Genomic DNA, 14,266 nt, shown 5'->3' on the forward strand with positions numbered 1-14,266 from the left:
TTAATGGACAACATAAAAAATATCTGTAGTACTTATTTGTTACATTTATATAGCTGATCATCTCATATAGCAACTCTATATTATTGACTAACCAACATTCTGACATCATTTAAAATGTAATTACCTAACAATATAGTCTTGGTCTGTAGGGCTCACTGGAGCAAGCTTCATGTTGCCAGAATCCAGGTCTCAGAAAAGGATGATGACGAGGACTGGAGCTTTAACTGAATTGAAGCGATATGTATTGTGGACATTATTTGATTGTAATAACTTATACATAAAATACATTTTGTTTTCTTGAATGAAAACTACATAGGGATTGAAAGAAATAAATTAACACCAGAATTATTGGATAATCGCACATCTTAAATGCCTTCAGGTCAAGACTTTTCAAATTAACTGATTTTGCTCTTTGATGAATTCTTGCTTTGCTCATTGCTGTTTGAGGTTAGTTGTGCACGCCTTGAGCCAACCCACAACTTCCTTTTCAAAAAGCCATAACAAAACTTTGATTACCTTTTCAGGTATTTTTCTCTCTGTGTGTGCATCTATTTCTTATTTCCTCATACATAAACAGTGTGCATTCTCCCATTTTTGTCAAAACAAAATCTTGTAATTCTGAGAAAGTATCTTCCTAGTAACTTGGCATTCTACCTAAAGACTTGAATTGTTCCAGCTTGAAGTGACTTGGATTCAACATCTGACTGAGAGATGATTTCACTTCTGCTAACCCTTGTGGTTTACAACATAGCTTCTGGCTTCACAAAAGGTGGGTCGATCAAAGTGGTCAAATTTTTTTAGGGTTGAAGAATGGTCAAGAAGAGATGTGAATAATTCATGGCAACTGGGCTATTGATGTGGTGGGAATTGTTATTTGTACCTTGCAAAGAATAAGAAAACATGTTATTGCCCAAAAGCTCTCACAAACTGTATATTGTTGTTATTTTTTCCATATTACTTTTACTCTGTTGTTCAATCAAGAAGTATAACTTAGGAAATAAAATGCCACATACTAGCAGGTTTATAATATGAAAACATGGCAATAAAGAAAAAGGGATTATGGAGGAGAAGAAACATCTTCAATTACTAAATTCTTAGTTACAAAATTCAACCCCAGATATGATGGGCGGATGTGCTGGCAAACTATAATATATAAGGGAGAAAATATTAAGAAGGAAGAAAAGACAGTAAAATACATTTGTTATATTGTCTGCTAAATTTTATATATAATTATGTAGATACTCTATTGCACATTCCAGTTAAACTATAGACAGTGGTGGGATTCAGCCAGTTTGCATCAGTTTGGCAGAACTGGTAGCTAATTTTTTGTTGCCCAGGCCCAGAATAAACTTCCAGAAGCAGCATCCACACAGAGAACCGGTTGTTCACCTATTTGAATCCCGCCACTGACTATACATATAATTTCTGCATAGTCTTGGGAAATTAGTTCTCTTTTACTCAGTCTTTATAAAAACAGTTAAGCAACTAATAGGAAAGTTATAGTAAATAAGGTATCCTAAACCAAGATAAATTGGTTTGAAAGACTTACTAGATCAATGTTGAAAGTATACCTAAACACATGCATTAAAAAAACATAAATGACTGAAAAATCAGTATCATCCCTTTTTGTGGCTAGGATTTTTTCTTACAAAGATATATATATATATATATATATATATTTGCAAAACTCTGTTCTGTTTTTGTTTTTGTGTTAGTCATGGAAGTGACCCAGCCAGCATTCATGGTGGTAAAGAGATCAGAGACCGCGTACTTTGAGTGTAAAATCAAGAACATTGGCAATGCTGAAGATCTAAAAGTAACTTTACTTAAAGCAGAAGACAATGAGTCAATTGAGATCTGTGCCTCAGTCTTTACTAGCACTGGGATCACATTAGGCAGCAAGAAGGAAAACCACAGATGCCAAGTTTATCCTGGCCGTGACTGGGTAAATGTAACACTTTTGAGTCTACAGTCAAGTGATGCTGGTTTGTATATTTGCCAGATTGAACGGATATCCCCTCCACCCTACTATCCAGTAAAAGGAAAAGGGACCCAACTCCTTGTCATTGGTAGGTAGAGAAAACCTAAAGGTGCTTTAAAAAATTGTTGAGAAAAGCAATTCATGAATGTAGCTGATTGTTTGAAATTGACTAATACAGTAATTTGTAACCCCAACAACATGCCTTGCATAAGGTTCCCTTATGAGTGCTTATCAAAGGCCATATAGCAATGTCTGTCAACTTAGGCAATCTGAAGATATATGAACTTTAACTCCCAGAATTCCCCAGCCAGCATATCCCATCATATAATTGAGTTGAGTTAGGATTGCTAAAGCAATTAATTGCTTTAATTTTTTTTAGCATATTGAGTTCTGAGTTCATTAATAGCACTATTCCCAATCAACCATATTAGCCAAATCCTCTGAGTCAACTAATTATGAGTATTTGTAAATAACGCTAGATTACTTCTAGGCGTTTCAATCCAGGTCACAATACAAGGAAAAGAAGGGGCTTACTTTTTTTTTTTCTGGGATGTGATCCTCTTTCTAGAACTGAGCAGTTTTTCCCAAACCAAATTTGTGTTGCCTAAAAAGTCTTTCAGGTTCTTTAGTTCTGTTCTTTATTTATTTATTTATTTATTTATTTATTTATTTATTTATTTATTTTATCTGCACAGAAGCATCAAAATGCTATAAAGCTATTTTGATGCTTTATGAAATGTAGCAAATCTCACTGTTGTTGCTGCATCACTTTATTTATCTACATGGAAATGTAAAAAGAATAGTTTTGACACATTCCCACTCCATGAAGTTTGTAGCCTAGCAATGCATATCTAGGAAGGCATTTTTGATTAAATCTAAAAATCTCCATAATCTTTTGAAGGTTTCAAGATGAACCTAGACAAAGACATTATAAATAAGTAACTATATTTTTCCTCACTGTGTTAAAATATAATTTATTTTGTTCTGATTTAGTGCAATATTGCTTAGTCTTTAACATTTTTGTTGTAGAATCTTTGGAATGATTATTTTTTTATGTATAAAATTTCAGATGTAGATTCATGCCCAGATAAACATCTCTATCTTTGGATCTTAGTACCAGTAGCTTTTGGGTTGCTTGGATACAGCATTTTAATCACAATCTTCATTATGGTAGACATGGTAAGTATCATAATACAACACTCCACATGGGAAGTAAATCAAGAAAATTTATTACTCTAATGAACATACACCCTTAGAGTTATGAGAATTTTTCACACACTATGCATATTTTAAGCTAAGTAAAATAAAGTCCTCCTCTGGATTTTGGGTTGGAAGTTCTTGTAACTAACAAAGAACTACCTCAGGTCCTGCTAGCTATACATTTTGGGACTGCCATGGCCAGTTTATGATTTTGGTGCTCTGCCAAGTGCACAAAATGACTTGAGGTCCTTTAGAGCTATGAAAACTTCCATCAGTTGCCTCCTGACTTCAGAGGTGATGATAGCATGAGTTTTACCACCATAATGAACTCCACCATTTGCAAAGGGAAAGGGAGGTATGTAAAACTGTGATACCCTTGCTGGGAACAGAAAAATATATCAGAAATATATTAGGTGAATTGCACTAATCCCTGAATATAACTTAGAAAACTGAACTAGTTATCAGTCTTCACCTTCTCCCGCCTGCAGTAAACACCAGAAAATAGAGTCTCCTTAATTCTGCCTGATGGCAAGATTCAAGTGAGATTTCAACTTCCGTCGTTTTTTTAATCACTCAAATGTTATTAAATGGTCAAATATTCTTAATCCAAGTGAATCTATGTATAATGAATAGGATTCATTTAGTTGTCACCATTTTGGTGTCACACAGATACAGTAGCAAATTCATTATTATATGGTGTCTTAAATGGTAACTAACTACATTTTGTTTTGCTTCAATGAATGTGATTGAATCAGGTGATCTGCTTAGATCTTACTGTGCAAAACCAACATCCTGGTGTTAAAAATAATCATAATTACTATTGCTTTACTTTATAGATATTGTTATTTTTAAAAGACAGCTCATAAGGAAACAAAGCAATTCTACACACAGTTTTTGTCTCAAGACTTTTTTACTATATTTGCTTCCAGCAACAGGCAACCAAATGATAATATCTGTGAATTCACTTCCATGTCAAATTTAGTCCATAAACTACCCATCTTGTTCCACACTACAATCCTGATATTGTCATAATTGGCATTTTACAATAACCAATTGTGAATTTAGAGTAATCATTACTAACTGCTATTGGCAGATTATAGATATATCAACTTATAAAAATCTACAATAGCATTTAAAACCTTTCTTACTTGCAGTTTCAGATAACATTTTTTTTTATTTTACAGGTCAGAAAAAAAGGTTATTTTTCTCCAGGGGCTTATGAGAAAATGATACCAATGTAATCAGAAAGAAAAGGACTTCAATGGAAAAAGGAAAAAAAAATGACTTCTATGAAGTGTCAATTAAAAGAATGAATTTCCTAATAACTAGGAATATAATTATAATTTCCAGTTTGGAGAATGAGAGGCAAGGCAATGTATTAACACGTAAATGCTGAAATTAAATAACAAATCTATTGAATCATTGAATTCATTTGAATGCATCGATACCTTTCCCTAGAGCAAGGTTAAGTTTCTTTGTGAAAAATTACCACAAATTTCTTTATAATAGTAATAGCCTCATGTTATATTCAGTCCAATTAGTGGATAAAGTATTTAGTGGAGTGCTCCATTCCAGATTAGCTGGATTGGTTTCTGAGCTCGACTTTTCCATTGGCCAAATGAACTTGATTTTGGTCTTATTTTTTTTATAACATTTGGATTTCTTGTAGAAGCAAACCAAGGCAGATTGCAGAGGAAGCAGACAAGATCAGGCCTTAACATAACCGATTAAATAAAATTATAGCAACAAAACCAAATTAGAGTAAGGCCAGGAAGCCTATACTCCAAAGATGCTTCCTGATGATAACATTTAGATCTGACTATGAGATAAACTCAGGAATCAGAATAACAAACCTCCATCTTCCCTTAGGCCCCAATTCTCCTCACTTGTATCCCCTTAACTCAGGGGTCTTCAAACTTGGCCCTTTTATGACTTGTGGACTTCAACTACCAGAATTCTTCAGCCAGCGTTGAAGTCCACAAGTCATAAAAGACCCCTGCCTTAACTGTTAAATGTATATGCATTTATCACTGCCAAATGTTTTTAAAGTCTTTGCTGCCTCACCACCACAGACCAAGCTTTACATTCTAATTCAAGAAGTAAGACATTTTCTTTCTTTCCTGAAAGAGCTTCTCACTGCTACCTGAGCTTGGTGTGTGTGTGTGTTTGTGTATGCTCAGATATATGCCAGCCTTTTCTTTCTCTTAAAACACTTTCATTCTTACCATCTATTCTGAGCTTCTATACTTCATCCCCAACTTTGCTTCAATCTCCTTTTGCCATTCTATTTAAGGAATGTTTGGAAAATAAAAGTGTGTCAAAGTATTTCAGTGATTGTCTGTTTTGCAAGGAAGTATACAGTAACTAACTGCATGTGAGATGAACCACAGAAAAATATTAATCCTCAAGTTAACTAAAGATTCTGGCATACTAGAGATTTCAAAAAAGAAGGAAAAAGTCTACATAATATACAAATGTTTATAATTATGCAAACATTACTGAAGCTAATGAAACATATATTTCAGGAATTTTGAGGGAAAGGGAGACTCCAAAGAGTATATATCAATGTATTTTCTATAGCAGTGCGAGGTGTTTCTTTATGGCATTCTTTTGTTTTATACACATACACACACTCCATAACAAGGGATTTTATTTTTATTTATTTTATTTTAATTCCATTTATATCCCGCCCTTCTCCGAAGACTCAGGGTGGCTTACAAGCTTAGCAATAGCCTTCATTCTATGTATATGCCTGCTTATTAGGGCTTTCACACACACACCAAGCGGCATTTTTACAAAGTCAGCTTAATTGCCCCCAACAATCTGGGTCCTCATTTTACCTACCTCGGAAGGATGGAAGGCTGAGTCAACCTTGAGCCTGGTGGGACTCGAACCTGCACTAATTGCAGGCAGCTGGTGTTACTTAAGGAGGCATTAGCCCACTGCTCCACCAAGGATTATTTTTTTGTCTTTGGCAATTGTCTCGAAAAGTCCCTGCAGTCTTTTTGGCAAGATTTTGGAAGTGGGTTGACCTTGCCTCCTTCTAAGGGGTGAGAGACAATGACTGGTCCAAGGTCAGGAAGCAAGCTTTGTGTCTAAAGGGGGACTACAATGCACAGTCTCCCAGTTTGTAGCCAGTTGCCTTAACCCCTACACCAAATTGCCTCTACTCCTACTAAGTCATTGTTTAATCCCATTCATTAGGTTATATGTAACTTTAAAGATATATATGGAAAGCAAAATGCAATATATTTTGTCTCAAGAATTCAAGATAATTCTTGATGTACTTGAGAACCACTCTTAATTAGCTTGTGCATCCAATGTACTTGTGTTGTGCTAACAGAAGTACATTTTTTATTGTTTCTAAGAAGACTCTTCAAAAGCTTTTAGGGAGTATGCTAATGAAGTGTGTGGCTGGGATACAAAAGAAGGGGTGGTGGTTCTTTAAAAAGAGTACAATGAAATGTTTACTAAAACGTCATCCAGATATTTATTTGGCACACACACACATATATAAAGACACATATACATGTGTGTGTGTGTGTGTGTGTGTGTGTGTGTGTGTGTGTGTGTATAGGATATAAATATATATAAATACATGAGGATAGAGAAAACATGCAAGGAATTAACATATGTATTTGATGAATGACTGGCACAAAATGAATTATACCTGACAAATAATGCTAAAAATGTGATCTGGTGATCTGGATTAAGAGGGATTTAAACAGAATGCAACCGAGAGGAAAAGAATGGAATGAAAACCCTAAGTAGGGGCAAATGAAAATTGTAAAGAAAGGATCTCAATTATAGACTTGTGCACTGTAGAATGTGGGGGTGTTGCTGAAATGGAACATCTTAAACTGCTAAAAAACTTAATTAGAACCTTGATTCAAAATTAATGGTCCTCATAATCCATTCATTTATGCTTAGACTATGGGAAATTAATATGTTGAACCTCAGTTCTTACTAATAAAGTACAAATATTTAATACCATAGGTAAAACAGAGACTTGGTAGGATGATACCAATAACTGCAACTCTAGCAACTGAAGAATATTTTTTTTGAAAGAAACAGAAGCAATTGAGAATGAATTGCATGGTATTCTAACCCTTGACAATTATTCTTTCCTGCTCAGCACTTCAGATAGTTAATCATGGCAATGCTTCCAAACATTAAAATGTAAATCCATTGTAGTGATGGAAGCCTTTTATTATCCTCACATTTGTTGGGAGATAAATTCTGCCAAGCTTGATTCTTCCAGAAAACTCCTGCTTTGTCTTTCTCATCCTCTAAAGGAAGGAAAAAAAACAAGAGGATTGTCTCTCCATGATAGTAATAAGATTACATTTCTTAAAGTGGAGATAGCAGGAACATTTGCAGAAAGTGCTCATATAATGCTAGATTTTTAAGGAAAGTTAAACCTGAACATAGTCAAACACATACCCTGGACTTTAAAAAAATGATATTAATAAAATCAGCTATGATGAGTAGGAACTTTACCACTGTCAATCCTAAACCTGGATGCCAATGGAGAAAGGCTGGAGACAAGCTAGAAACTGACCTCACGATTTTTTTGCTGTTGAAGATACAGTTCAACCAGAATTGATTGATATCATTGGAGAGCAAAAATTGTCCAATATTCTGCACTGCACAAGTAGACCTAAGTGAGAATATGATAAGTAGATTCCAAAGGCAGGAGAGGTTAATAGATATATATCTCGAGATCAATAATATCTGATCATGGAATTATTTTGTTATTTGAATGAGTTTCAGTCTCCTGGACCAGATGAATTGCAATCTAGGGAACTGATAAAACTATTTTATGGTCAATCAAACTGGATAAAAATTATATAACTAACTTAATAATTAAGTAATTTTCAGAAATCCTGGTGAACTAGTAAAGTGAATTTGGATTCATGCACAGTCATGCACAATGTTCAAAAGGACGTAGCAATAAATCTTGACTCTCCTGAAACTCATCCCTTGACCCCATATTCAATAACAAATTAGATGTCAACTGGGTAGATAAAGGTGGCTTTATTATAGGCAAAAAGAAGCCCTTTTTAAACCTTGAATTGGGGACAAAGTGTTTTCATAGCAGTTATGTTTGCCAGGAGCAGAACTGGTTCCGCTCCTATTAGCTCCAGCCCTTGCAATCGAGCAGGAGATTGGATTCATTGGCCTCTTTCATTCATAAATAAAATGGAAAAAGAGACAAATGAGAGAGAGGGGATTGTTAATTAGAGATATCAATACTTTCTCATAAGACCCTGCAGTATTTGTACCATGTCATTCTGCAAAAACTCACAGCTGGGCAGCTTTTCTGCACCTGAAAAACCTTGGCTGATTTTGTTTATTGGCCAGATGAGTGGATAAGAAGACTGCCAGGGAATATCAGATAATTCAGCTGAATGTAGAAATTGAATAAGAAACTGTACGTGTACCTCTAACACACAGTTTTGATTACTGTAGAATGTACTTGGTAACACTTGAGTTGTGAAATGTCAAGATAATTAATCCCACTTCGGTGGTTTCCACCTGCTTCATCATATATTTCAGTAACTGACCAAAAAAATTTACATGCAAGAGTGTAATTGAAGGCATTCCATTGTGTCAATAGTTTAAACTACATACTCTAAAAATAACTAAAACCCAAATATTAAAACATAGTATCAATCTCATTCAGATTATAATTATAATATTAAAAATGATTAAGTACAAATGGCTAAATCACAAAAATCTATAGGTATTCTAAAGCTGAATGTCAATAGCATGACTATAAAACTATGGTTCATTTAGATAAAACAAAGAAAAGGATGGTGGGGAGTCTAAAGATGAAAAACTAAAATAACAACAGTAAAAATGTATATTCAATTGTCTTTATTGTTCTAGTGGCTGCAATACTAATTAGGTGAATTATAGCAATAAGTATAACAAACTGTATAAAATAAAATAAAAAACAAATACCTAATTACATCAATCTCTATTACTGATCATTTATCAGTGAAATTTACACTTAACAAAATCTTGTTATTTTTTAAGGAGGTAAAATTACTGTATTTCAATCATCTAAGCAACAGTGTAAGTTACCAGAATACCAAGAAATTTAGATGAAAGTGAGGCAATCAATAGGTGTAAGGAACAACTTGGGCCATAGGGACTTCATCTTTAGGAAGCCCAATAAAACAATCTAAATTGTTTAGATTGATCTAAATCCCCTGAATGTGGGTATTTTCTTTCCTTTTGAAGACCACCTTATCAGCTTCTTTCTAGGCTTCCATTTGAGACTTGCATGTAGCAAAGCTGCTGTAAGTCCTTGTCCAAATTTCTTCTGTGTTTCTTACCAGCCTGCTATGTATTAATTCCTAGGAAACTGCATTTTGATTTTAGACATTATTAATCACATTATTCTCCATGGCTAGTGAGACTAATTTAAGATTTCCCCAAAAGATTCAGAAAAAGCTGCCAGATTTACGAAGGCAAGTACTATTGGTTGATGTAGCTGCTATTGTGTCAGCATAGCTAAAAAAAACAAACAAACTGTAATTTTACCATAGAAGTGGACGTATGATTAAGCTATTGAAGCACATCAGGGATGCAGAAGATGGTACAAACAATAACTAATTTCATCTGTTCTTTTTGAAGGAATAGCTGCTAATTTACAATCCTGGACATCCTCCCACTAGGGCTCTATTATACATATCTAAGGAACAGATTTCTTCCTTTCCTATAGGTGTGTGTGTGTGTGTATGTGCGTGCGCGTGTGCGCGTGTGCGTGTGTGCGTGCACACGCGCATACACACACGCACACATACCTATAAACACACACACACACACACACACACACACACACACACAGAGTTACATATGTACTACTTGGATGTTTGTCAGCAATCCAGAGGCTACAAATGATTTAAAGCCTCCTATGATTTTTGTTAACCAAAGAAAATCAAATCCAGACAAATACTGAACCTTCTCATCACTTAGGAAAGTGACAGACACATTCAGTGCAAGATTTGCACCCCTTTTTTCTAATTTATCACCCGGTAGGTGAAATAAATCACAGTAACAGTTAATAATAATATCCAAGAGGAGATTGATGCTATTTTCTCATCTTGACTCTTGAGAATTGGGAACTCCCTGACTTTCAAAACAATTGGATCTGGATGTACGTTATACATATTTAAAGAAATTGCTGTTTTTCAGAGCCTGGTCATAGTTCCTTTATTGGTAATGTCAGGCAGTGGTGGGCATCTGAGCGACAGGCCTGCAGGAAAGAAAGATTGCCCTACAGGAATCCTGTTAGGCAGCTGCAAGATGGAGATCAAACTCTGCTGGAAATGTAGGTTTTACAAAGGATCACATTAGGGAACTCTACAGATCTAGCCACAAGCACTTAGCCCTGCCAGAGATGGAAGGCTTGTTATCCTCCACAGAATTTATTTTAAAACACACACACACACACACACACACACACACACACACACACAAACACACACATTATGTATGGTACATCTAGCCCTGGGTTGTCTAAACTTGACAGCTCTTAGACCCCATGCTGGCTGGGGAATTCGGGGAGCTGAAGTCCACAAGTCTTACAGTCGTCAAGCTTGGACACCTCTGTACTAGCACTTTTGTCTGAATGGACTCTGCGAAATTTTAAGAAAAATACAGAATATGAGACTTCATTTTAGGAATTATTCCCAAAATTAAAAATAATTTCAAGCCAGTTAGGTATAGTGGTGAAAGTGCTGGCCTAGAAACTGGTAGGCTATGGGTTCTAGGCCTCCCTTAAGCATGAAAGACTACTGGTGACCTTGTGTCAATCCCTCTCTCTCTCAGCCCAACACACCTCATAGCGCTGTTATGAGAAAAATAAGAGTCAGGAGCATTAGGCATGTTTGCACCTTGAGTTGACCAAAGTACTAAAAAGGCAGGAATAACAACATTATATTATATTATATTATATTATATTATATTATATTATATTATATTATATTATATTATATTATATTATATTATATTATATTATATTATATTATATTATATTATATTATATTATATTATATTATATTATATTATATTATATTATATTATATTATATTATATTATATTATATTATATTATATTATATTATATTATATTATATTATATTATTATATTTATTATATTATTCCCCTTCATGGATTACTGCCTTGTCGTGGCGAAGGGGCTTGCGTAATTCAATGAAGCTATGGGCTATGCCGTGCAGGGCCACCCAAGACGGACAGGTCATAGCAGAGAGTTCTGACAAAACGTGATCCACTGGAGAAGAAAATGGCAACCCACTCCAGTATCTTTGCCATGAAAACCCTATGGACAGTACCAAAAGGCAAAACGATATGACGCTGGAAGATGAGCCCCTCAGGTCGGAAGGCGTCCAACATGCTACTGGGGAAGAGCAGAGGGCTAGTACTAGTAGCGCCAGAAAGAATGAAGCGACTGGGCCAAAGCCGAAAGGACGCTCAGCTGTGGATATGTCTGGTGGTGAAAGGAAAATCCGATGCTGTAAAGATTTTTTCTCCATAGGAACCTGGAATGTAAGATCCATGAATCAAGGAAAGCTGGACGTGGTCAAACAAGAGATGACAAGACTAAACATTGACATCTTAGGTATCAGCGAACTAAAATGGACAGGAATGGGTGAATTTAATTCAGATGACCATCAGGTATACTACTGTGGGCAAGAATCCCTCAGAAGAAATGGAGTAGCCTTCATAGTCAATAAAAAAATAGGAAAAGCAATACTGGGATACAATCCTCAAAATGACAGAATGATCTCAGTTCGAATCCAAGGCAAACCATTCAATATCACAGTAGTCCAAGTCTATGCCCCAACCACCAGTGCTGAAGAGGATGAAATTGACCGGTTCTATGAAACCCTACAGCACCTTATAGAACTAACACCCAGAAATGATGTCCTTATCATCATGGGGGATTGGAATGCTAAAGTAGGAAGCCAAAAGATAACTGGAATAACAGGCAAGTTTGGCCTTGGAGTACAAAATGAAGCAGGGCACAGGCTGATAGAATTTTGTCAACAGAATACGATGGTCATAGCAAACACTCTTTTCCAACAACCCAAGAGACGGCTTTACACATGGACATCACCAGATGGTCAACACAGAAATCAGATTGACTATATGCTCTGCAGCCAAAGATGGAGAAGCTCTATACAGTCAGTAAAAACAAGACCAGGAGCTGACTGTGGCTCAGACCATGAGCTTCTTGTTGCAAAGTTTAGGCTTAAATTAAAGAAAGTAGGGAAAAGCGCTAGGCCAGTCAGGTATGAATTAAATCATATTCCTGTTGAATATACAGTAGAGGTGACAAATAGATTTAAGGAATTAGATCTGATAGACAGAGTGCCTGAAGAACTATGGACAGAGGTTCGCAACATTGTACAACAGGTAGCAACCAAAACCATCCCAAAGAAAAAGAAATGCAAGAAAGCAAAATGGCTGTCTGAGGAAGCTTTGCAAATAGCTGAGGAAAGGAGGGAAGCGAAAGGTAAGGGAGAAAAAGAAAGATATCCTAAGGCTCAGAGTTGCCAACCAGATATCTATGAGATATCTATGAGATGACTAACAGCCTCTTGAATTCTTTTTCACAATAAAAGTTATGGAGGGAGAATGAAACTGTCTTTGAATTTGGACATACTGCCATAGTAATTTCTGTGAAGAAGTACATTAATATCGACAGACTATGAGGCAAAATTACCACTCTCCTTGTAGTTGGGACTTCCGTAGGATTCATCAGGGGGTATCTCCCTCTACTTTGAAGGAGGAATTTTATTTACAGTATTTGTTTACAGTAATGTCCCACTTCTCAGACTCTGGGCAGAAGGCAAGCAAGTACAACAGGATATATTTCCTGAATATTTTTAAACATGTCTCTTTCCTTTATTCTTATGCTTTGATTAGGAAACCAATACCCCCATCGTGGGAAGCTTTAGTACCATAATTCAAGTGCTGATGTTACTCATACTTTAAGTCCCAATTTTGTTTTTTGTGAACAAAGGGAATATCCAGAATTTCTGAAGATGTGGATATTACTTGCTCAAGAGATTTTTCCCAGAAAACTACTGGGAAGAGGGTCGAATCCCCATACAGAGACCATTTGATGAATTTTTCACAGTACTGGCAACTTCCCAAGCATGGACTTCTTGCGAGCAGAGCAAACAAAGGCAATGCCCAAAGGCAGTTTACTACCACTGCTTGTACTTTTGTGGAATGGAACTCGTGAAGCCATGGGAAGTCATCAAAAAAAAATCACTCCAAAATACCTTCTCTCCCCCCCCCCGCCAGTAAATACAACAATCAACTTAGAGCACAACTCATAATGCTCAAACTGTTCAAAAGGTGAAGAAAAAAGAAAATATTTTTCTTGGCTAACATTTGTAGTGTGGTGAAGAAACCTTCCAAAGCTGTTGTGGTTGCTGCTGCAGGGATCAAAATGACACTTAGGGAATGGAGAAGAACGGTGTGTCCAGACTGCTGTTGCCTAAAGAACAGTAGGATTTTCTGACCAATGGGTGCTATGTCAACATACTAATTTATGCACAGAAACCAGCAGAAAGAACTTACTCTAATCTTATGAGTAAAATAATTGGCAGGGATGCTAAGAATTGAGAGTCTGAGAAGGCTTACTGTGAAATGCTTCTTTCAAATGATGTTTTTCTCTTTTTTGCATCTCTGTCAAAGAGAGAGAGAGAGAGAGAGAGAGAGAGAGAGAGAGAGAGAGAGAGAGAGAGAGAGAGAGAGAGAGAGAGAGAGAGAGAGAGAGAGAGAGAGAATGTTGCCTATGTCATTTTTAAAAAATAAAAAGTCTAAATATATCCAAGAGGCCAGAAATCATTAGGTCAATGTTTTTGTATTATGGAAAAAAGTCTTAAGAATAATTAATCTTTTTTGGTGTGTTATTTGATGTAATATCAAAAAATGGAAAGCAAAACTATGAATTATATTAGTTTCTTCTCGTAAACAGTACTGGAAATATTTAGCAGGTTCGGAACTGATGACTTAGATTCGAGAGAATATATTCTTA

General features: G+C 35.7%; 1 protein-coding gene across 1 annotated transcript; it reads left to right on the forward strand.

Moving 5' to 3' along the window:
* Positions 1-610: 610 nt before the first annotated feature.
* CTLA4 (cytotoxic T-lymphocyte associated protein 4) lies at positions 611-4,422 on the forward strand (the record flags this gene model as incomplete). Its single annotated transcript, XM_083350821.1, has 4 exons — positions 611-769; positions 1,716-2,069; positions 3,051-3,157; positions 4,366-4,422. Exons 1-4 carry the CDS (start codon positions 712-714, stop codon positions 4,420-4,422), a joined length of 576 nt encoding a protein of 191 aa, XP_083206947.1. The 5' UTR covers positions 611-711.
* Between the last annotated feature and the right edge of the window lie 9,844 nt (positions 4,423-14,266).

The sequence above is a fragment of the Vipera ursinii genome (assembly GCF_947247035.1).
Source record: "Vipera ursinii genome assembly, chromosome: 1".
Lineage (NCBI taxonomy): Eukaryota > Metazoa > Chordata > Lepidosauria > Squamata > Viperidae > Vipera > Vipera ursinii.